Source organism: Lichenostomus cassidix, chromosome 3 (assembly GCF_008360975.1).
Source record: "Lichenostomus cassidix isolate B80296 chromosome 3, HeHo_3.0, whole genome shotgun sequence".
NCBI classification, from domain to species: Eukaryota; Metazoa; Chordata; class Aves; order Passeriformes; family Meliphagidae; genus Lichenostomus; species Lichenostomus cassidix.
Window position 1 is genome coordinate 59,542,049 of NC_139483.1, and position 18,456 is coordinate 59,560,504.

General features: G+C 40.3%; 1 protein-coding gene across 1 annotated transcript in view; it reads left to right on the forward strand.

Annotated features, from left to right (window-relative positions):
• THEMIS (thymocyte selection associated) overlaps positions 1 to 18,456 on the forward strand; it is a 78,328-nt gene that overhangs the window by 16,293 nt on the left and 43,579 nt on the right. The window contains exons 3-4 of the mRNA XM_085056000.1: positions 5,554 to 6,012; positions 8,668 to 9,710. Of these exons, the coding sequence (XP_084912126.1) occupies positions 5,554 to 6,012; positions 8,668 to 9,710 (1,502 nt within the window). The remainder of the gene's footprint in view (positions 1 to 5,553; positions 6,013 to 8,667; positions 9,711 to 18,456) is intronic.

Consider the following 18,456-nt stretch of genomic DNA (forward strand, 5'->3'; position numbering starts at 1 on the left):
GGGAGCACCTCTCTCCTGTTTTTCTCTGTACATGTACATGTACTCTTATGCATTCAAGAGCTATTTGGTAAGATGTAAATTTATCATTTCTCTAATTTAGTTCTTAGCTGAAGAATGATTCTGCTCCACAGAGTCAAGATCTCCCAGTCTCTTGCTCTTCCTTGATCTTTTTCCTTTTCAATTTATTATACACATATGCTAAACTCTAGCTGAAACATTGTACATGAAACATGGCTTGCCCCCATCTCCTGAACGAAGCACAGAACTGAGTTGCAAATGACCTTTTTCATGCTGCCTTTGACTTAGTGCTATAAAAATATCCACAGGTCTCTAGGAGGCTGACCCTGTATTTACATTGTACATACAGTGCTCTCTTGCCAGTGTTGATGCAAAGAAATCTTTTGCTTTGATGCTCTTTCCCATTTCCTTTTCCATGAGTTCTTTTGCATGCCCTGGGCTCATGTATCCTTTCACTGTCTGCACGCTGGCACAAATGAGCAATGCTCCTGTTTCAGTTCCTCTGGGGATAGCAGCTCCCTGAGTGAAGAACTGGGCTCATTGGCTTTAAACGAGCCTTACTCTTTTTCTTTCTGAATGTTATTTGCAGTCTTCAGAATTCCTTTTTTTCTGCTCTGGCAAATCAGATCCTTGATAAAGGCCTAATCTGCCCTTTGCATTAGAGAAACCGCTGCAACCGCAAGTTCACTATCTGTGTTATTTCGTTTTATCCTCATTCTAATTTGTTCTTTTTCATGCCTCAGAGGGCCAGGCTATTCTTTCTGTGCTCATGCACTGGGTAAAAAAAAAAAAAGAAGTCTGCTGTTACTCTAGACACTTCAATGGTTACATCTAACCACATTTTGAGCTACAATTTTCACTACTAGCAAATTAGCCAACAGGTAATTTGCACAACAGCTGAACTGTGTGGCAGCACAAATGATTGCATTTCATTCTGTTGTATTCCTTCTTCCGTAAAAATATTACTGATCTGTCCCTGTTCTCATGAGGTCCCTGGCTTTTGCTGCTGCTCATTCCTGCGTGGTCTGACAGACATGTGGCTGAGCACCACTGTCCCTTTGAGTGCTCAGCCTCTGCGAGTCACAAGACGGGAGACTTGTCAGTGACTGTGCAACAAATCTGTAGAAGAACAAGGATTAGGCATTAGAAGCCTCATCTCAGTAGGAGGTGATGGAGAGCTGGCCTTTGGGACAGGATAGGGAGAGGAGGATGCTGTAACAAGGAGGAAGTAGAGAGTGGGTGGTGGAGATGAGGGAAAAGAGGAATAGCAATTAAGTCAGCTCTAGAGAAGTTAGAAACTGTGCTCTTCGCAATCTTTTGCATTACCTTGGGGAAGAGAAATTGCTAGTCTGGGACAGATGATTTTTCTGCTCTGCTTCTTCCTTGAAGACTGCTTGCAACTCTGCTAGGCAAGCCTATCTACTGGTTTTCTCAGCTTTCTTTGGGGGAAAGAGAGTAAAAAGGATACTCCTTTCCTTCAGGACTCTAATTAAGACTGAATGTAAGAAGTCTGTAAAGCCCCAGGATGGTACATTTCACACTACAGCCAGTAAAAGAGAGCTGCAGATACTGTTCATAAAAAGGTGGTAAAAATATCCTTCTATCAAAACATGCTTTCCCATAGCACATTCAGTCTTCCAATCCCCTGGCTATTTTTTCTCTCCCATATCAGTGAAAATAATTTTCTCAGTTTCTTGAACTCTCTCTCTCTCTCTATCAACCTGTACACCAATTAGTAAAACTTCTTGAAAAGATGGGCTGATATTTGGGGCTTACTAACCATCATATTATGTCTAGGCAGACACTTCACCTAGTGAAATGTCACTAGGTGCAGAAGCTTCATGGAGTGGAATGGTTATATTTTTCTGTAGTATTATTATATATGTGTAGTTCTTCTTCATCTGAATGTTTTAATTTCCCCCAAACCATTGGGCATCAGTGCACTTTGGTTGTAGACCAGATTGCATTTAGAAAGTACATCTATAGGAGCAATAATGCCAGATCTCGATAAACCAGATGGACTTTTTTCCAAATTTGCTATTTCCATCTGTCTTTCCCCCTAAGAGTCCACCAAGATCTCTTGGGAAAGGCTAAGTGAATTTGATTCAGTCATTTTATGATTTATGAAAAAGTACAAAATTATTTTTGTTTGACCTCAAAATGTCCAAATTTTAGCATCTCAAACTTGCCATATGTCTCCTCCTCCTGGAGATTTCCTTGTTATCTTAAGTCTGGAAAATATTTGTTTTTGCAATTTGGTTCACAGTGATTTTAATAAGATTCTGGATAGTTCCAGACAATATTGTTAGGGGAGTTGGGGGTTTGGGGGGCTTTTTTTGTTTTTTACACATATATACTATCAAGGAGACCATTTATGAGAGGATACCGTGGCACATTATGGCAGTTAGATGCGAACTACAGCGACTTCAACCCAACATAACAAAAAAACCTTTTATATACTTACCTATTTTCTATATAGAGAGAAACATATGGGACTTTGCATGTTCATAGCCACTCAGAGGTGGTTGTTAGGTGCCTTCATTTCAAGGAGTCTCGTCAATACAGAGGCTAAGTATGCAAGGCCACATGGCTCTTCACTTGTCTAAGCAAGAATTCTGTCACCAAAATTAAGAAAACCAGCAGAACAGAAGGCAAACATTTTCTTCTCCCATCCTTGAAAAAGACAGTCTGCCTGGGCCAAGAAAATGATCAGGTGTCTAGTTTTGTATGAAATCTGATAATTATGCTTCCATATGAAACCTGCTTTCCTGCCTGGGATGTTCATCTGTTTGTTGCTGAAATAGTCCACTTCCAAATAACTCTGTAGCCCCAGCAAAATTAGTGGCCTGAGACCACTGGCAAACTCATAGAGGAGAAGAATCTTTCTCATACCTATATGCTGCTCAGTATTTTCAGCTGGAGGTGGTTTTTTTAGTACAGTTTATGGAGGCTTTTTAATGCAGTTCTGGGGGGCTTGTGGGAGTCATGTGCTTTCTCCTGTATCACAGATGGGTAAGCACAGTTACCGCCTTTGGAACGCATCATAAGTATTTTGAATATACTTTTAAATGAAGGACATTCTTATTTGCTTTCTTCCAGAACTGCCAGGAGATGATACCCATCTTGTGCTTGCAAAGCATGATACTAGAATATTGTTTGTCTTTTCCACAGTTTCAGTTTGTCACTGGAGCCTTGTCACTGCCATGCTTTCTAAATGCTGATGAAACTGTTTGTGTTGATCTGCACTGACAGCTCCAGTAGTGATTAGGGCTGTGGTAGATAACTTTCTTGCTAATAATTATGTTAAAAATGGCTGTAAGAAACATTACAAATACCAGTGGGAAGCAAAGTGTGTTCAAGGTGCACTTTGTACTTGTGAAGTTACATTCATGGATGTGGTTTCCTTGCAGCCCTGGAAAAAGCCTGGATGTTTTCCCGCCATGCTGCACTGAGGACATATATGTAGAGAATGTATTTACACAAGGGTGCTGATTTCACACAGGAAAAGCTGCCTGTCAGACAACTGTGAACGCACAGAACTGCAGAAAAAAGTGACATTGGCACAATTGGTGGCTGTCTCTGCAGCAGATCAAATAGGTTATTGTTGTTCAGGATGCTGGCAGGCCCTCAGAGACGTTAGTTCCCACAGTTACTAGAGGTCACATGGGACATTCAGAACCAAACACTGGTGACAATTCAGTTAAAACCCCTCAACAAACAGAATCTTAATAATATCTCCTTTAACAAGGACGGTTCTAAAGTTACAAAGTGAAAATACAGGAGTTTGTTACAGTAAAGCCAGAATCACAGCAATCCTGTAGCCACACAAAAAAATCCCAATTTTTTTTAAAGGCTGTTGTTATGAAAGTAATGGTTTGATTCCTTTTAAAGGAGTACAGTCTTAGGGACACCTTGCTACCATGCAGGGCCTTCAGTTGTGTTGATTATGGTGAGTAGTGAAAGTCAGTAAGGGAAAAGGTGTGGATGAAAATAAGTGCATTGCTTATTTTCACAGGAGCAATATCCCCTGGTCTAATTTGTCGAACAATCCCACAATCAAGAGAGGTCTACAGAAGGAAATTAGTGTCTTCCCAATATCCAAAAGCAACTGTGTGTTCTGGCAGCATGCCACATTGCTAAAATCCAGGTATCTGCTGGGACATCCTGCACTTTTCTCATATTCTGGTTCCCACAAGAAGGGAGTAGTGACCAGCATGGATCCAGTTCCCATGCTAAATGTCTGGGGATAATTGGATAGGACATTTAAAACCTTGCAGACATGGCTTAAACTACTCGTGGGATTTGAAGGCGCCATGAAACTGTCTTCAGTGGTACCAACCAGGCTTCTTGATTCCCCATCCCATGCTTCCTCCTTAACAGCTAAAATGGGAATATACCTTTACCACAAAGCACCCTCGCTGTGGTCCAGAGGAGTCAAAAGTGTGGAGGAGCAGGGCCATAGGATTTTTGCTAGCTGGCTTTGGCAGACAAAGGGACAAAAGGCACAGTATCTCCCAGGGAGCTCATCTTCTTTGTCACTGTAGCTGTAGCTATTGGTTAATTTGTGTCTAGCAAACTTGGCCTAGGAATAACCTCTATGCTCAGTTATATTCACTTGAAAGCAAGCCTTTGTCAATGCCTGTCTCAGGAAGCTGCACTGCAATTCCATAAGGCAGCATTCACAATGCTGCCACACCTTGTGAAGAAGACAGCTGAATCACACAATTCAGCTATGCCCTGCTTTTTAGTCCTCTCAACCCTCCAGTTCATCTTCCTTTATGAAAACCCTCACGCAAATATAGAAATGTACACATTTTTCTTGCAATGCAAACTCCTAATGAGACAGATCCAAAGGGCATGATTAACATGAAGTAATAGTGTCCCTAGGGAATGAGGAAGCTCAGATACAGCTTCTGCCTTGCAGAACTTCAGCATTTTAATTGCCTCGTGATGTCTGGAGCACTACAACACCCAGACTTCAAATTAATCCAGCTGGTGGACTGGGCTATCAGATACACTAAAGTCTATTTGCTCTTTCTTATCTGTAGGCCTTACTCTTTCATTTGTGATATATCTTTAAACACACTTGGCCTAGGAATTCCCAGTCTGTGTGTGAAGGGTTACATAGTACAAATGTTTAGGCAAAAATTTATGCCGCATCCACTGATCATGTTAATGTTGTGGTTCCTCATACCATATCTGCATTTAGCTCTTAAAGATTGGTTTTCTGAGGAGACAGATAGGAATTTATGACAATTTTTCTTCTTTCTGTAGGAAAGAAAAATTTTATTGTGGACTAAGAATGCTGGATATCAGAAATTAGATACACGGGAGAAAGGGTTAATTCCAGCTGCCTATACATTGTACCATGCAGCTGATACTATCTCTGTAGAGTCATATTTCTAGCAACTGAACTATCATCTATCAATTATTTTATGTGCTTTACTCCCCACTTTTGTGGCATTTACAATCTAAAATTTGGCATTACTTGCTTTGTATATTTCCCTTTTTATAATGCAAGTTTTCTGTTCTTAGGTCTTTACAAGGTTGTGGCAGATAAGACTCCATATGTCAACATTGAAGAAATTGCAAGAAAAGTCTGTATTGGGCCAACAAGGTTTGGCCATCCTTGTTTCTACAGTGCCAAAGACATAAAATTGGCAAACTTCACTATCAAACATGGTGAGCAGATCACCTTCAACTCAGTGGAAGAGGTCAATGGAACAATGGCTGTGGGCTGTGCCGTGGTGCGAAATAATCAGTCTCATTCCTTTGCTTTGCCCTTTTCGCAAGAAGGAGAATTCTACGAGTGTGAAGATGATCAGATATACACCTTAAAAGAGATTGCAGAATGGAAAATCCCTAAGTGCAGAAACCGGATTGTTAAACTTTCCAATACTTTACATATGCGGGACTCCTCTAGTCCACTTCCTGAGAATTTTGATGGCTGTTTGATTCTCACACCTATCTATGAAGTGCAGGCAGTTATGAAATGTAAGTATGAATTAAAATCAGTGTTCTGTTAAACTTGGTATAGAAAATCATTTGCTTAAAATAGTCATGAAACATTCAGGTTATCAAAATTCCTGGTCCATATTTGCCAATGATCCTTGTCTCAGAATGAAGAAAGACGAAAATAATATTGCCTTTATTATTTCTTTATCATCTGTTAATCCAGATTATTGCCTTGCATTTCCTTCTGTTGCCATTTTATTGATCACAACGATTAAATCATCACTACAAATAAAATACATTACATAGTCAGCAAGTTGAGCTTAGGAATTCCGTTCGGTTCTCAGATTCTCTTTCTTTGTGTCTCAGACTTTGGCCATGGAGAAACCACTTGATCACTCATGGCTGTGTCTAGAAGGAAGAAAAAGGGCAGGGACGTACATGTTGCAATACACCTAATTACCATTTACTTTTCAGAATGAGGATGTCACAGGAATTATTTTATTCCATTGCAGAAACAAGTATCAACAGGACTTACACAAAAAAAACTGTGACAATTTCTGAAACCTGTAGGTTTGAGACAACAGAAAGATTAGAAAACCAACATCTTTAAAAGTTTGTGTTCTGAGTTTTTATTTTAAAAAAACTTAAAATGTCTATGGCACTAGTTCTAGTTGTTCCACCAAAACATTGAAACAGCTGGGTTCTGATTGCAGGATAGTAGCTTAGCTTTTGGGAAATTTTGCTGCTTGTTGCATTTACTAGAAGCAAAGCAATGAGCTCCTTAGAAATTAAATCGTAACAGAAATATGTTATTCATTAAGATATTAAGCAGGAAATGTTTTCACAATTGACCAAGTCTCTGTTGAACAATGTAAGCAAATGGATAAAAGAGAAAGAAATAAAAGTGGGCAGAGACTGTTAATAAAATATGCCATAGTTGTTATATGCTTATCAAAAGACATTAAGCTGTGGTTGCTTGTGATTTAATGTGTGAGTTTGGAAAATATAACTTCACAAGATAAAGTGCTCTGTTTGCTATAACTGTAGCTGGAGTCAGGAATCTCGTGTATCTCCTGAAGCTTTGACTTAGGAGTACTCCTGGGCCCACTTAGACATATGTGCAGAATCAATAGGAAATTAATGTCCCTAAAAACCTTCAGAACATTCAGAAATATTTGGTATTCACTTGTCTTCCAAACTGTTATTCCAGTGAGGATTGTATTTGTTGTTTATATTTTAAGTTTACAGTGTTCTCAACATTTATAGAAGCATTAAATATGTCCTAAATAACTATTTAATACAAACTTGAAAAGTAGGCTTCGTGGTACGCGATTAACTACTTTTTTGTGGACCATGAAAAATGGATTTTCACCATTTTTAGGAGAACTATAAATAGACACAAGATAAAGTATGAGAAATACTATCCACTATTCAATAAAAAAGTTTCCTGATAACTGGGATAACTGATTATATATTTACAGGGGGTGAGCAGGAATCCTCTCTATTTCTCATTATTAATAATGAACAAGTTATGTGTGTGGAACTCCCCCAAATGCTCATAGAAAGTTTCATTTTCATAGTCATTTTCCTTTGTTGTCTTTCCCTTGTGGTGCTTAGGATTTTTATCACCTCAGGGTGTCAAGGTTTGAAGGTGTCAAGCAGAGTTGGAACAAAGAGATCCTGAATTACTGCCATAGGACTCTGTCATATAAAATACATCTTATACCACCTTTGCAGTGTAAAATATTGGTATGTCCTGCTACAAGGAAGTGTGAATCCAGAATGTACTATTCCTTTGTGTAGGTCTATGCAGAATAAGTCTTATTGAAGGCAGTCATTAAATATTATTTGCTTTTTAAGTTTTACTGTCTCGGTCAGCTATCTGTGGTGTCGCTGACTTGGAGCCAAATTCTTAAACAAGTCTTAATTACATAGTCAGCTTTGTGCTTGGAAATTTTGCATTCAAAATTTTGCAAGTTCAGTTGCGATAAAAGATGTTGTTCCCTGTCAGGTTGTTAAATTCAATGGCTCAGTTCTGATAGTGAATAAAACCAAGTGATGCAGAAAAAGATGCAGGAGTTCCAAGAGGAGCATTATAGTAAAATGTCTTAATTCATAAATGGTAACCTTAGGCTTTGTTATATAAAGCTTTGCCATTTTTCAAGTTATATTATTTCCTAATAATTACAGATGTTTTAATTATTCTTTCAAATATTAAAATACCTTCTTTCTCCCAGACTGGCCACAGCAGCAACTGTTGTTAATAAATTCAAATGCTATTTATTTTTAAAAATTATTTCCCTACTCATTTTTTTAAGAGAAACCTTAAGTTACTACAAAATAGAAGAATAAAAATACTGCTCACACCCAAGAAAGAGTTTGATAAGATAAACAACAGATTAAGCTTGGAGGTGCTGTGGGGAAAATAGTGAACCAGACTCTTCTTTTTCTTAAACTTTTTGTTCACTTTCACTTTTGTTCTCTCTCTTCATTTGTGTGGTTTCATGCATATCTGATAATCATATATCTCAAATTACAACAATTAGACTTCTGCTGGCCCTGTTAATGGTGCACATTTACACATGGATGTGCACACCTCAGGGAAGGTACTTTTAGTAACTGGCCAACAGGACATGTATTTTATTTCTATGTCAGCTTTAAACCAAAACCCAATATATTTCTGTTTCTTTTCAGTTCGGAAGGACATAGTTCATATCCTCTCAGATCTGGATGTTGAAGTCAAGGATATAACAGACTGTTATGATATTGGCTCTTTCCTTCAGCCGCTTTCTTTGGAAGATATATTTCAGAGAACAAGCAAAGAATTTCCTATGGTTGCTGAGATAATGGAAGGACCTTCAGGAAGCCAAAAACCTTATAACTTATTGTCTACTGGGAAAGAGATTGTCATCCACAAAAAGTACCAGGCAGCAAGAGTCCTAGCCTCTGAGATGAGAAGTGATTCCTCCAGAAGACATTTTTTAATCCCTACGAGCTACAAAGGAAAGTTCAAGAGAAGACCTCGGGAGTTTCCAACTGCCTATGACTTAGAGATAGCAAGAACTGAAAAAGAACAGCTTCATGTTGTAGCAACTAAAGCCTTTGCTTCCCCTCATAAAGAACTTTTTTCTGTTTCAGTTGGAGATCAATTTCTAGTTCAACAATGCCAGACTAGTGAAGTTCTGTATGAGGGAAGAAAGAAACTCATAGATGTTTTAGCTTGTGAGCAAATACTGCGTGACACATACAAAAAAGTGCTCCTCCCTATGTACATGGAAGGTGGCTTTGTGGAAGTGATTCATGACAAGAAACAGTACCACCTTTCTGAGATTTGCAAAGAGTTCCATTTGCCTTTCAATGTCAAAGTGTCCGTGAGGGACCTTTCCATCGAGGAAGATGTCTTGGCTGCCGTGCCTGGTCTGCAGTTTGAAGAAGAAATCACGGACTCTTACTTGCTGATCAGTAGTGCCAGCAGTCCGCTGGAGAGCTGGGAGATTCCTGTGTATCGCTTGAGCATGTTGGTCCATTTGCTCAGCAAAGATGTCCAGACAGTTGTACCACCTGGAACAAGGACAATGGTGGAAGAGATCAGTGAGGAGGAATACTACATGTTGCGAAGATATGAAAACCTAACCCTTCACCCACCACCCAGACCTCCCAAAAAGCCAACAACAGCACCACCACCTGCTTTTGCAGTGCCTAAGCAAGGTGTGTCTGATGTACTGCAGGCTCCAAAGGTAAGGTATCCCATCTTGTCTTTGAATGCCTTACAATCACAGGTCGTGTTCTGTGGGTTTAAAATCTTCATTTCACTCTTGTATCCTTATGGCATGTACACAGATGGCTCTCAGCTCCCTGCAATAGGCAAATTAGCCATTACAGACAAGAATGGCTAAAATCTCCACTGTGTGTTAATTGATCCATGAAAAACAACGGAACCATGCCGACTCACAGCAGAAATCTTGGCTGTATAATTTTGCATGGATAATCCTTTACTGCATCATTGTAAAAGTGAAGGGAGAGACTTGAAGTGCCTGTATTTAAATCTTTATTAAGGGGAAGCATATGTTTTCGTGATGTAAAGATAATTTTGCTCAGCTGGAAATTGCAGAATTAAGTTCAGAGAGAGACAGGTTGTATAGAAATGTTTGAATTCATTCTTTTGCACTTATCCAAGCGGGGAATAGGTTTGGAATAAAATAGGTTTGGAATAGAAAAAAAAAGTAGTTCTTTTAGAACGGCACTTGATGTTAAGAAGGTACCCCTTCTAGGATGATTTTCTTCATGTTTAACCTAAGACAATGCATTTGTTCGTTTTTCTTTGTGTTGGGTTTGGCTGAGGTGGATTTGATTTTCTTTACACAGCTTGTAAGGTATTTTTTTGATTTGTCACTCAATCAGAGTTGATAACACATCAGTGTTTTGGCTGTTGCACAGCTGTGCACCCACAGTGTCAAGGAGTTATTGATTTCCCAGGATTCCCCAAAGAAGTTGGCTGGGGTTGGGCAAGAGGTTGGGAGGGGACACAGATGGGGCAGCTGACCCCAGATGACCAAAGGGATATTCCATGACACCTAATAACAGGTTCAGCAATAAAAACTGAGGGGGTGATTTGCCTAGGAAGGCAGCCGTAACTCAGAAGCTGGCCAGACATCAGTCTCCGTGTGGGACATGGTAAATGATTTGTCATCACTCTTTTGGGTTTTTTCCCCCCTCTTTGCTTCATTTATTAAACTGTCTTTATCTGAACCCATGCATTTTCTTGATTGTGCTCTTACTATTCTCTCTCTTGATGAGATCATCATCCTGATGTCAGGGTGGAGTGAGCAAGTACCTGGATGAGTGCTTAGCTTCTGGCTGAGGTCAGCCTGCTACGATTTTCTTGCACATATTGAAAGAATTGAAGGCCCAATGATGTGCTTTAATGACAGAGACAATCTAGGAGCTTTTTCACTTAGGTTGCGATTGTCCTTATGTGCAAATACATTCCCTGAAGGGGAAGAGGAAAAAATGTTGGAAGTACTTTCAGGTCTCTGTGTTGTGATTGTGCTGTGCTTTAAATACAATGTAACTCATGTAATTATATTTTGGCGGATTCAGAGGAAGGTTTTTTTTGTGTGTTGGTATCAAACTACAGTTGAGTTGTAGTCCCTCTGAAAGGGCAGTGTCTATGAGTACTCCTCTTTGCCCACTGGAGGTGTTCCTCCCTTTAACCCCTAATTCCTAGACAACATGCAGGTCCAAAGCTCCACATAGATCCTGGGAGATGATTACAACAGGCTACAGAAGTGAATGGATAAGCTGGATCCCTCAGATAAGGGTACTACAACAAAAAGTTGTGTCATCTTCTCCTGTCTTTAATTCAGAAATGTCTTTTCTTCTAATCTGTACAATGAACATTGTAGCATCTTAAATAACACTTCCTGTTGTGCAAGAAAGGGTACAAGAGGAATTTGTCCATGTAGCTAACAGGCAAGCAATCCTCCTAGTACTGTCCAGGGGTACAGAATTGGGGAAAAAAATCGCTAAAATTGTGTTTCTGGGAGATCTGTACCCTTGTCAGGATGTCTCAGACCTCCTGCAGTTACTGATGGCTGTGTGTGCAGAAAAGCAGGTGGATGCTAACTCCAAATCAGGTTCATGAAGAAGATAATATTTTCCTAAAGTGAGGACAGAGAAGTAAGGGCAGAGCAGGGATGAGCTCAGGTTCTTTTGCACATTTATGAGACTGCAGCTGTCCAGACAAAGGAGTTAACTTTAACACTGTTTCAAAGACCCTTTTTTTTTTTCTTTTTGGTCAGGTGTTTGTTATAAATAAATAATACACTGCAGTCAAAATGCTTAGAGTTATGCATATTTGTAAATCTCCTTCCCTGGGAAGGTGAAACAAGTAGAGATCCCTTATTCGCTAGATTAAACATCCTGAGCTGTAACATGTTGTGTTTAAAGTCACACAGAATGCACTATCTTTTCTACCCTGAGCACCATGAGTCCTCTGAGAAGACATGGATGGTAGCATCTAGGCTCTGCCTTGGTCCCTCTGCTTCGCTAAGGGATTGTGTTTCCTTTTGCATGTATCAGGGATGTCTGAGGGTTCAGAAAGTTGGAAATCGTGCCAAACTGATAAATAGCCCTCTTTGCATATTTTCTGACTATGCATAGGCTAATTTGCATAAATAACAGATGAGCATCCTAATGAGCTGAACTTAAGCCTGACAAGGTGGCAGCCTGGGATAAGCTTCGGTGCTGCATGAGTTGCCACGCTTCTCCTGCAGGCAGCAGCTCCCTGCCTGGTGCTTGGTTACATACCAGTTGGGAAGCTCTGCTTGGTTTGGAGGTTCAGGATAAAATGCTGCTGCAGCATGGGTCCACAGAGGACAAAGATCTGCCTGTTTTCTGCCAGTACCTGAGGATAATCTGCAAGGGTGGGTCACCTTTAGATACAGCTTGTGCTTTGATCACCTCAGCTCACAGCAAGGCTGTGAGAGCAGAGAGGCTCCAGCTGTCTCTTCCTGCTGTTCTCTGACCTTGGTAAGGGAGCACTTGGCCCAGGAGCAGGACTGCATGCTTCACTGCCTGCTTTTGGTCATGTGAATCACTGGATTGTATGAGATTGGCATCCAGCATGGACTGGAACCCCAGACAAGTGTGAGAACTTCCCCTGTGTGTGTGCAAGGTGCAATGCTGCAGAGACGTGGATGTTTGCACAGTTCAGCAAAGTCCAGAGACAACAGATGAACTCTCAGAGATGGTGCAGCTGCATTAACCAAGCACTCTGCCCAGTCTCTTCACAGGGCTAATTAAGTTGGCTCAGCTCCTGCTGATACAGCTTTTGCTTCCAGAACCTGGGGTTCTCTCCTGTCCCCTCCACAGTACAACACAGACTTTCCCTTTCCCTCACATATGAACATTTCTTTTGGGTAAGAAACATCCAGACCACATGTGTTTGCAGTTTTGTATTACTTGCTAATTGAATTAAAAAAGACAAACCCAAATAAAAATAGCTTCTATTGAATGATGAAATTAATCTGATATTTCCTACAGCACATATCTATCAAGTACAAATAGCAGATAGCAGATATTTATCCAATAGCCAATACCTCTACCCACAAGCACCCCCAGTTGAGGACAGGAATGACAAAACCACTCATACCCTTTGTCTCATAGTAAAATGTATTTAAAATTCACTATAAATCTACATTTTCCTTGCTAGAATCATTGGGAAAAAAATTTAAGAGGGGGCTCTAACTGGCATGTAGAATTAAGTTTCTCATTTGTGAGCTTATCTAGAAAGTGGGAATCACCTAATCAAACCCTAGAAGTTAATGCCACTGATTTGAGAATGGTGTATCTCACCCTCTTGCCAAATTGTTCCTGGAGAGAAGTTCCTGTGGGAGTATCCAATCAAGACCTCACTTTCTGGAATTCAAAATTCATTTGAAGGGAACAAGCCAGATGTATCTGTTCTTTCCACATGTTAGAACCACCACTGTGAATATAACAAACCAAGTTTGCACTTAGTTACTCCCTTGCGAATATTTTCCTAAAATTTCCTTTTTACCTGCTACCTACTGTTTCCTCCCCTTCAAGAGGATTCAAGCTGCAAAAGTTCCTAGTTTCCTTTTTGTCTATCAGTTCAAGTAGTAAATATCCTACACATTTAAGAAGGTGGTAATATATGTCCCTCAATGGTTTTAGAATCCACACCAATTATTGCTAAATGCAATCTTAATCAATACATGGAAAGACACAGTTTAGTCTTCATACTCCTAAGACCAAAAGGGTGCTAAGGGCACCGTTTAAGGGACAAAAAAAGGCACTATTTCACTCCTGATAAGGCACAAGAGAGATTAGCTCCATCCAATGCTCTTTTCAGTGGTCTGTTTAGTCATACATCTAACCTGAGCAGCAGCAGAATCAGTAAAATACTCACCAGCTGGATTTCTACTAAATACTTTTATGAATGTGGAACTGGAAAAGTCAGTCACAGGCAATAATCTGCTCATCTCTGGCAAGAAAGCTGAGAAAATTCCAGCCAGTGAAACTGGAATTTAATAAAATAGGAGCATCAGGGCATGATTGTTAATCATCATTTTGTGCTAAGGTCCATTATCCTTTCAAAAGTCATTATAGTGTTAAGATATCAGGAACTTTCTTGCTTTCTTGCTTTTTATTTCAAAATTAAAATGAAAGAAAAAAATTATCACTTCCATCTGGCTTTGCAGTTCTACAAACTGAGCTATCGAAATCTGCCATTAACATATTTATCACATGTGTCTTCACAGCAAAATGAAGACTTATCTGGAATTAAGTTGATAAGACATAAGCTGCATTTCTCAGCAAATGAGTTTTCCTGTAGTGTCTCCTTTCCTTCCTCATAACTATTTCTTTTCTGCTTCCAGAGCATTTTTCACATTTTTGGGTCCTTTATACAGTAAATTTAACACAATTTTTTCTGCTGTGTAGCAAGAAACTAACCTTCCAAACAAAGGCATATTAGAAAATGCACACTGGACAGCCAGGAAGAAATAGGTAAAAACAGAATTCAGGAATTAACAATCTTTTTGCTCTGGAAATGAGGAAGAAAAACGTGATTCATTAGCAGATGCAGAAGTGTGCATATGCAAACAAAAGAAGAAGAGTTTCTCTCTGACAGGTGCAGCATTGTGGTTGCTGATGCTGCACCTGTGCTGCCTCTTTCTCCTTTTTTCTCTGTAGTCACTGAAGAGGATGTTTCCCACTCCCTGAAATCTCACCTTCCACCCTCTCTTTCCCTCACCTTCCCCACATCCTATGTATTGTTTTTCCTTTCATTTTCCAGCAGGTTCGTAAGTCCCTAATAAATAACATGTGAAGGCTGTAAGCACAGCTCTGCAAATTGTCACTGTGGCCAACCTCCTAAAGTCTCTCAAAACTCCATCCCCACCACAGCCTCACCTGGTGAATCAGGCCCCAAATCCCCTCAAGTCCTTGTGCTGCAGCTTCTCTGAGCACCACATCCACACTGTGCCATGGGTTGCCTTTCCTCCAAAAACCCATCCTGTGACACACATGCCTGATTTCCCCCAGACCCATGTGTCTTGGGTCCCCCCATGCTACACTTTTCATGTACACTTCACCCCCCCTAACCTATATGACATTTGTTCCCCATTCCCCTGTACTGCTTTCAACGAGGTTGCCTTTTCTTGTTCCTTTCTTCTTCCCAGCACATCTCCACAGCTTGCTCTTCTCTCGTGCAGGGAGCTGAAGCCAAGGTCACAGGCATAAAGGAGTGGGAGCTGGAGGGACATCTCAAGTTACTCACAGGCTTTTGTCGCCTTGCCCAGCAGCACGTATTCCAAACCCCAGCACAGCATCAGTCTCCAGCCAGGATCTTAGGAGCCAAGCTGGAGCAGGGTGTAGGTGCTGACAAGGGTCAAGCAATTTAATTTTTTTGTTTGCTGGACAGTCCAAGCTGAAGGATTTTGTATTGATGCTCTGTTGCAGAGATCCTCATAGCTGTCTTCAGATCTGGGAGCTTGTGAATATTTTTTGGAAAGCTTTTGTGCATCCTGATGCCATGCTGGGCTGAAGCCTATATGTGTGCCATCCCACTTCACATCCTGGTGTTTTTCGCCAAAGAAACCAAGCCATTCTGGCTGGAGACCAGGACTGCTGGGTACCCTACGGACTCTGCATGAACCAACAGGAAGGAGTTAGAGGAGCAGGAAAACCTAAAGCCCCAGCTAATAAATTACTGGAGTTTTCCTGATATCTTCAGTATCCTCTTTTTCTTTTAAACTATACTAAAAGCTTAAAATTTCCACAGAGAACCATCTAGTCTGCAATAAGCACTTACTTACTGCGGTTTGATGTTAGTCTCAAAACCGAAATACAGCAGGGAAGATAGCAGTGTGCCTGCCAGAAGGACAGGCAGTACATAATTGCCTGAAGAAACAGCAGGGCAATCTGAGGTGTAAGTCTCATTGCAGAAAGGCATTAATGCTACAGGAAATGCTGATATAGTACAAGGAATTAAGGAAGGTACAGATGAACATTTGGATATGCTGACAGATGAAAATGCCAACTGGTTAAAAGCAAATTGCTTAATTTAGAGCTAAAAATGAATTACTTGGAGAACAAAGAAAAAAGAAATATAAAAATAAAGAGGATGCCCAGAAGAAATAAAAAATTGAACCACGTGAAAATATGGAACCCTTGATAAGAAGGAAAATCCTGAACAGGGTGTGGGAGCCAAAAGCCATTGATGTCAGTAAGGCAAGAACCAGCTGGCACATTTTTTTCCTGTCTCACAGAAAGTGCATAACATAATAAAATACATAGTATAACAAAATCATATAATTATGTATAATTATGAAGCAGGACAAAAAAAGTAGAAGAACAAACCTAAAATTCAAGGAACCACTGCAGCAGAATCACTCTCCAAAAATAGTATTTGGGGACTGGGGACACAGAAATGAGTTTTGTTCAACTGGGGTTCCAAGAAGTCTGACTTCCCACAAGGTTGTTCTGCAGGCTGCATTTTAATGTTTGCCCTTCTCCTCCCAGCAAGAAAATTGGAAAATTAAGTTTATGGATAGCTAGCTGTTGAAGCACTACCTGTTACAGACTGTATCTTGATCTGTTTGGAAGTCACTAAAGAGTTTTCCGGTATAAGATGGCCCAAAATAATCTGTACCACAGTAAATTTCCAGCAGGAAGCACATCCCCATGCTCCTGCAAAGCCTGTCTGCAGCAGTGGCAGGCAGCTCCCAAGGATCCTGCAGAGCCAACTGCTGGAGCTCTGGGCAGCTCTCAGGCTCTCTGACCCCATCCCTGCCCAAACACCTTCTGGGCTTTTCTAGGCTCTGAAGGCCAATAGGCACCCGAGGCTCTGTCTCTGCTAGTAACCCCTCCACTCTCCTTATTTGTGGCAGTGGATCTTGGGGTGCTCTAACCCCCAGATCATGCCTGGGAACTGCATGGGAAAGAGCTAGTTGGGATAGGTTGAAACAAAGTCCAGGGATGTTTACAGGCACTGTGTAATCAAGAAATGTTGATACAGCCACTGCTAAAAAAAGATGGTAAATAAAATAAAAGAAGGAGCTTCACCAAAGTCACTTAAGTGTTGTATGTGGCCAGTGTAAGAGACAGCACTGACATTGCCCATTCACATTATGCATTCTTTCATGAATTTCAACCTTTTGCAGTACTGTCAGCTGAGCATTCTGGAAGTGAAAGCATCCCAGAAGGTTGGGATTATGCTTTGTAATATATGCCCCACGAAAAGAAATGAGAAATGTGCTGTCAGTGTGGCAGCAGGGTCACATCCTAAAAGACCTGTAGGCATGGCTCACATTTTCCAGAGAGTCCTTACAGTGAGGAATTGAGTGATTATTAAGAAATAGAGAGTGCTGTGAAGAGGCTCATCAAATCCATTGAAATTTGTAATGACCATCCAAGTCCTGGACTTTCCCTCTTTACTTTTTGAATGTGTTAGTCCATAGACATGACATAAAAAAGCATGATGATGAAGCTTTTAAGGGCTAAAAAATAATGTATTTATTGTCTCTACCACAAAAATTAACTTTTCTTCTTTGTGCATAGAGATGTATAATTACACTGAACTTTTTCAAGGTGTTGAATGACATTGTGTTCTGGTTTTGCTGCAGAACATGAAATAATTTCAGTAGTAAATGTGTTGTGATGGCAGAATGTTGTGATGTAGTGGTCCAGATTTTCTTTTCTTTTTTCTTTATTTAATACAGAATAACAAGGGGATTGAAGAGGTACAGGGTATTCGAGTCTGTTGCCATTCCTGCAGTGCCACTGAAAAAACAGAGCAATGATCCCAGGCTTCTGTAGGCAGTGGTTTGTATCAATGATCCACCTGAACCAGCGTGATGGAGTCTAAGCAGAGAGTCACTTGTTAGGAGTCACTGGAGAAAAAAAGGAAAATAAAGAAAGCTCTTTGCTAGTTTTTGGCATGCCATGGACCACCCTGATGGACAACATTGGTGATGAACTCTGCTTAGACTCTGCTCTAGTTTGGGCTCTTAATTACCTAGAGTGGAAATCTGATTAATAACTCACGATAAAGCCATTCCCAAAGCATCACTTTCAATCTTTAAAGATAAGAGTCTTTGAAAAACTGTATCTGGAAGCTACTTTTAGGGACCCATCTGTTTTGTATAAGTGGTAAATGCATGTTTTGCAGTATTAATGAGGAAAAAGTGGTTGACCTCGTTTGTGAATTACTGTCCTTTAAAGGGAAATCTGCCAAGAAATTGAACAGTAGCTCTACAAGAAAATTCTGGCTGTGTGAGGAGTGGTGTTCATAGGAGCTCAGTAGGTCTGGTTTACATCACCACTTCTGTCAAATGCTGCTTCAGTGACCACAGGCAAATCACAGAAATATCATTGCCTCCAGATACATGAAGAAACTGGTGTGAAGAGGGAGCGTGGATTTACAGCTCATTAGTTACTTTATATGGATGCTTAAAG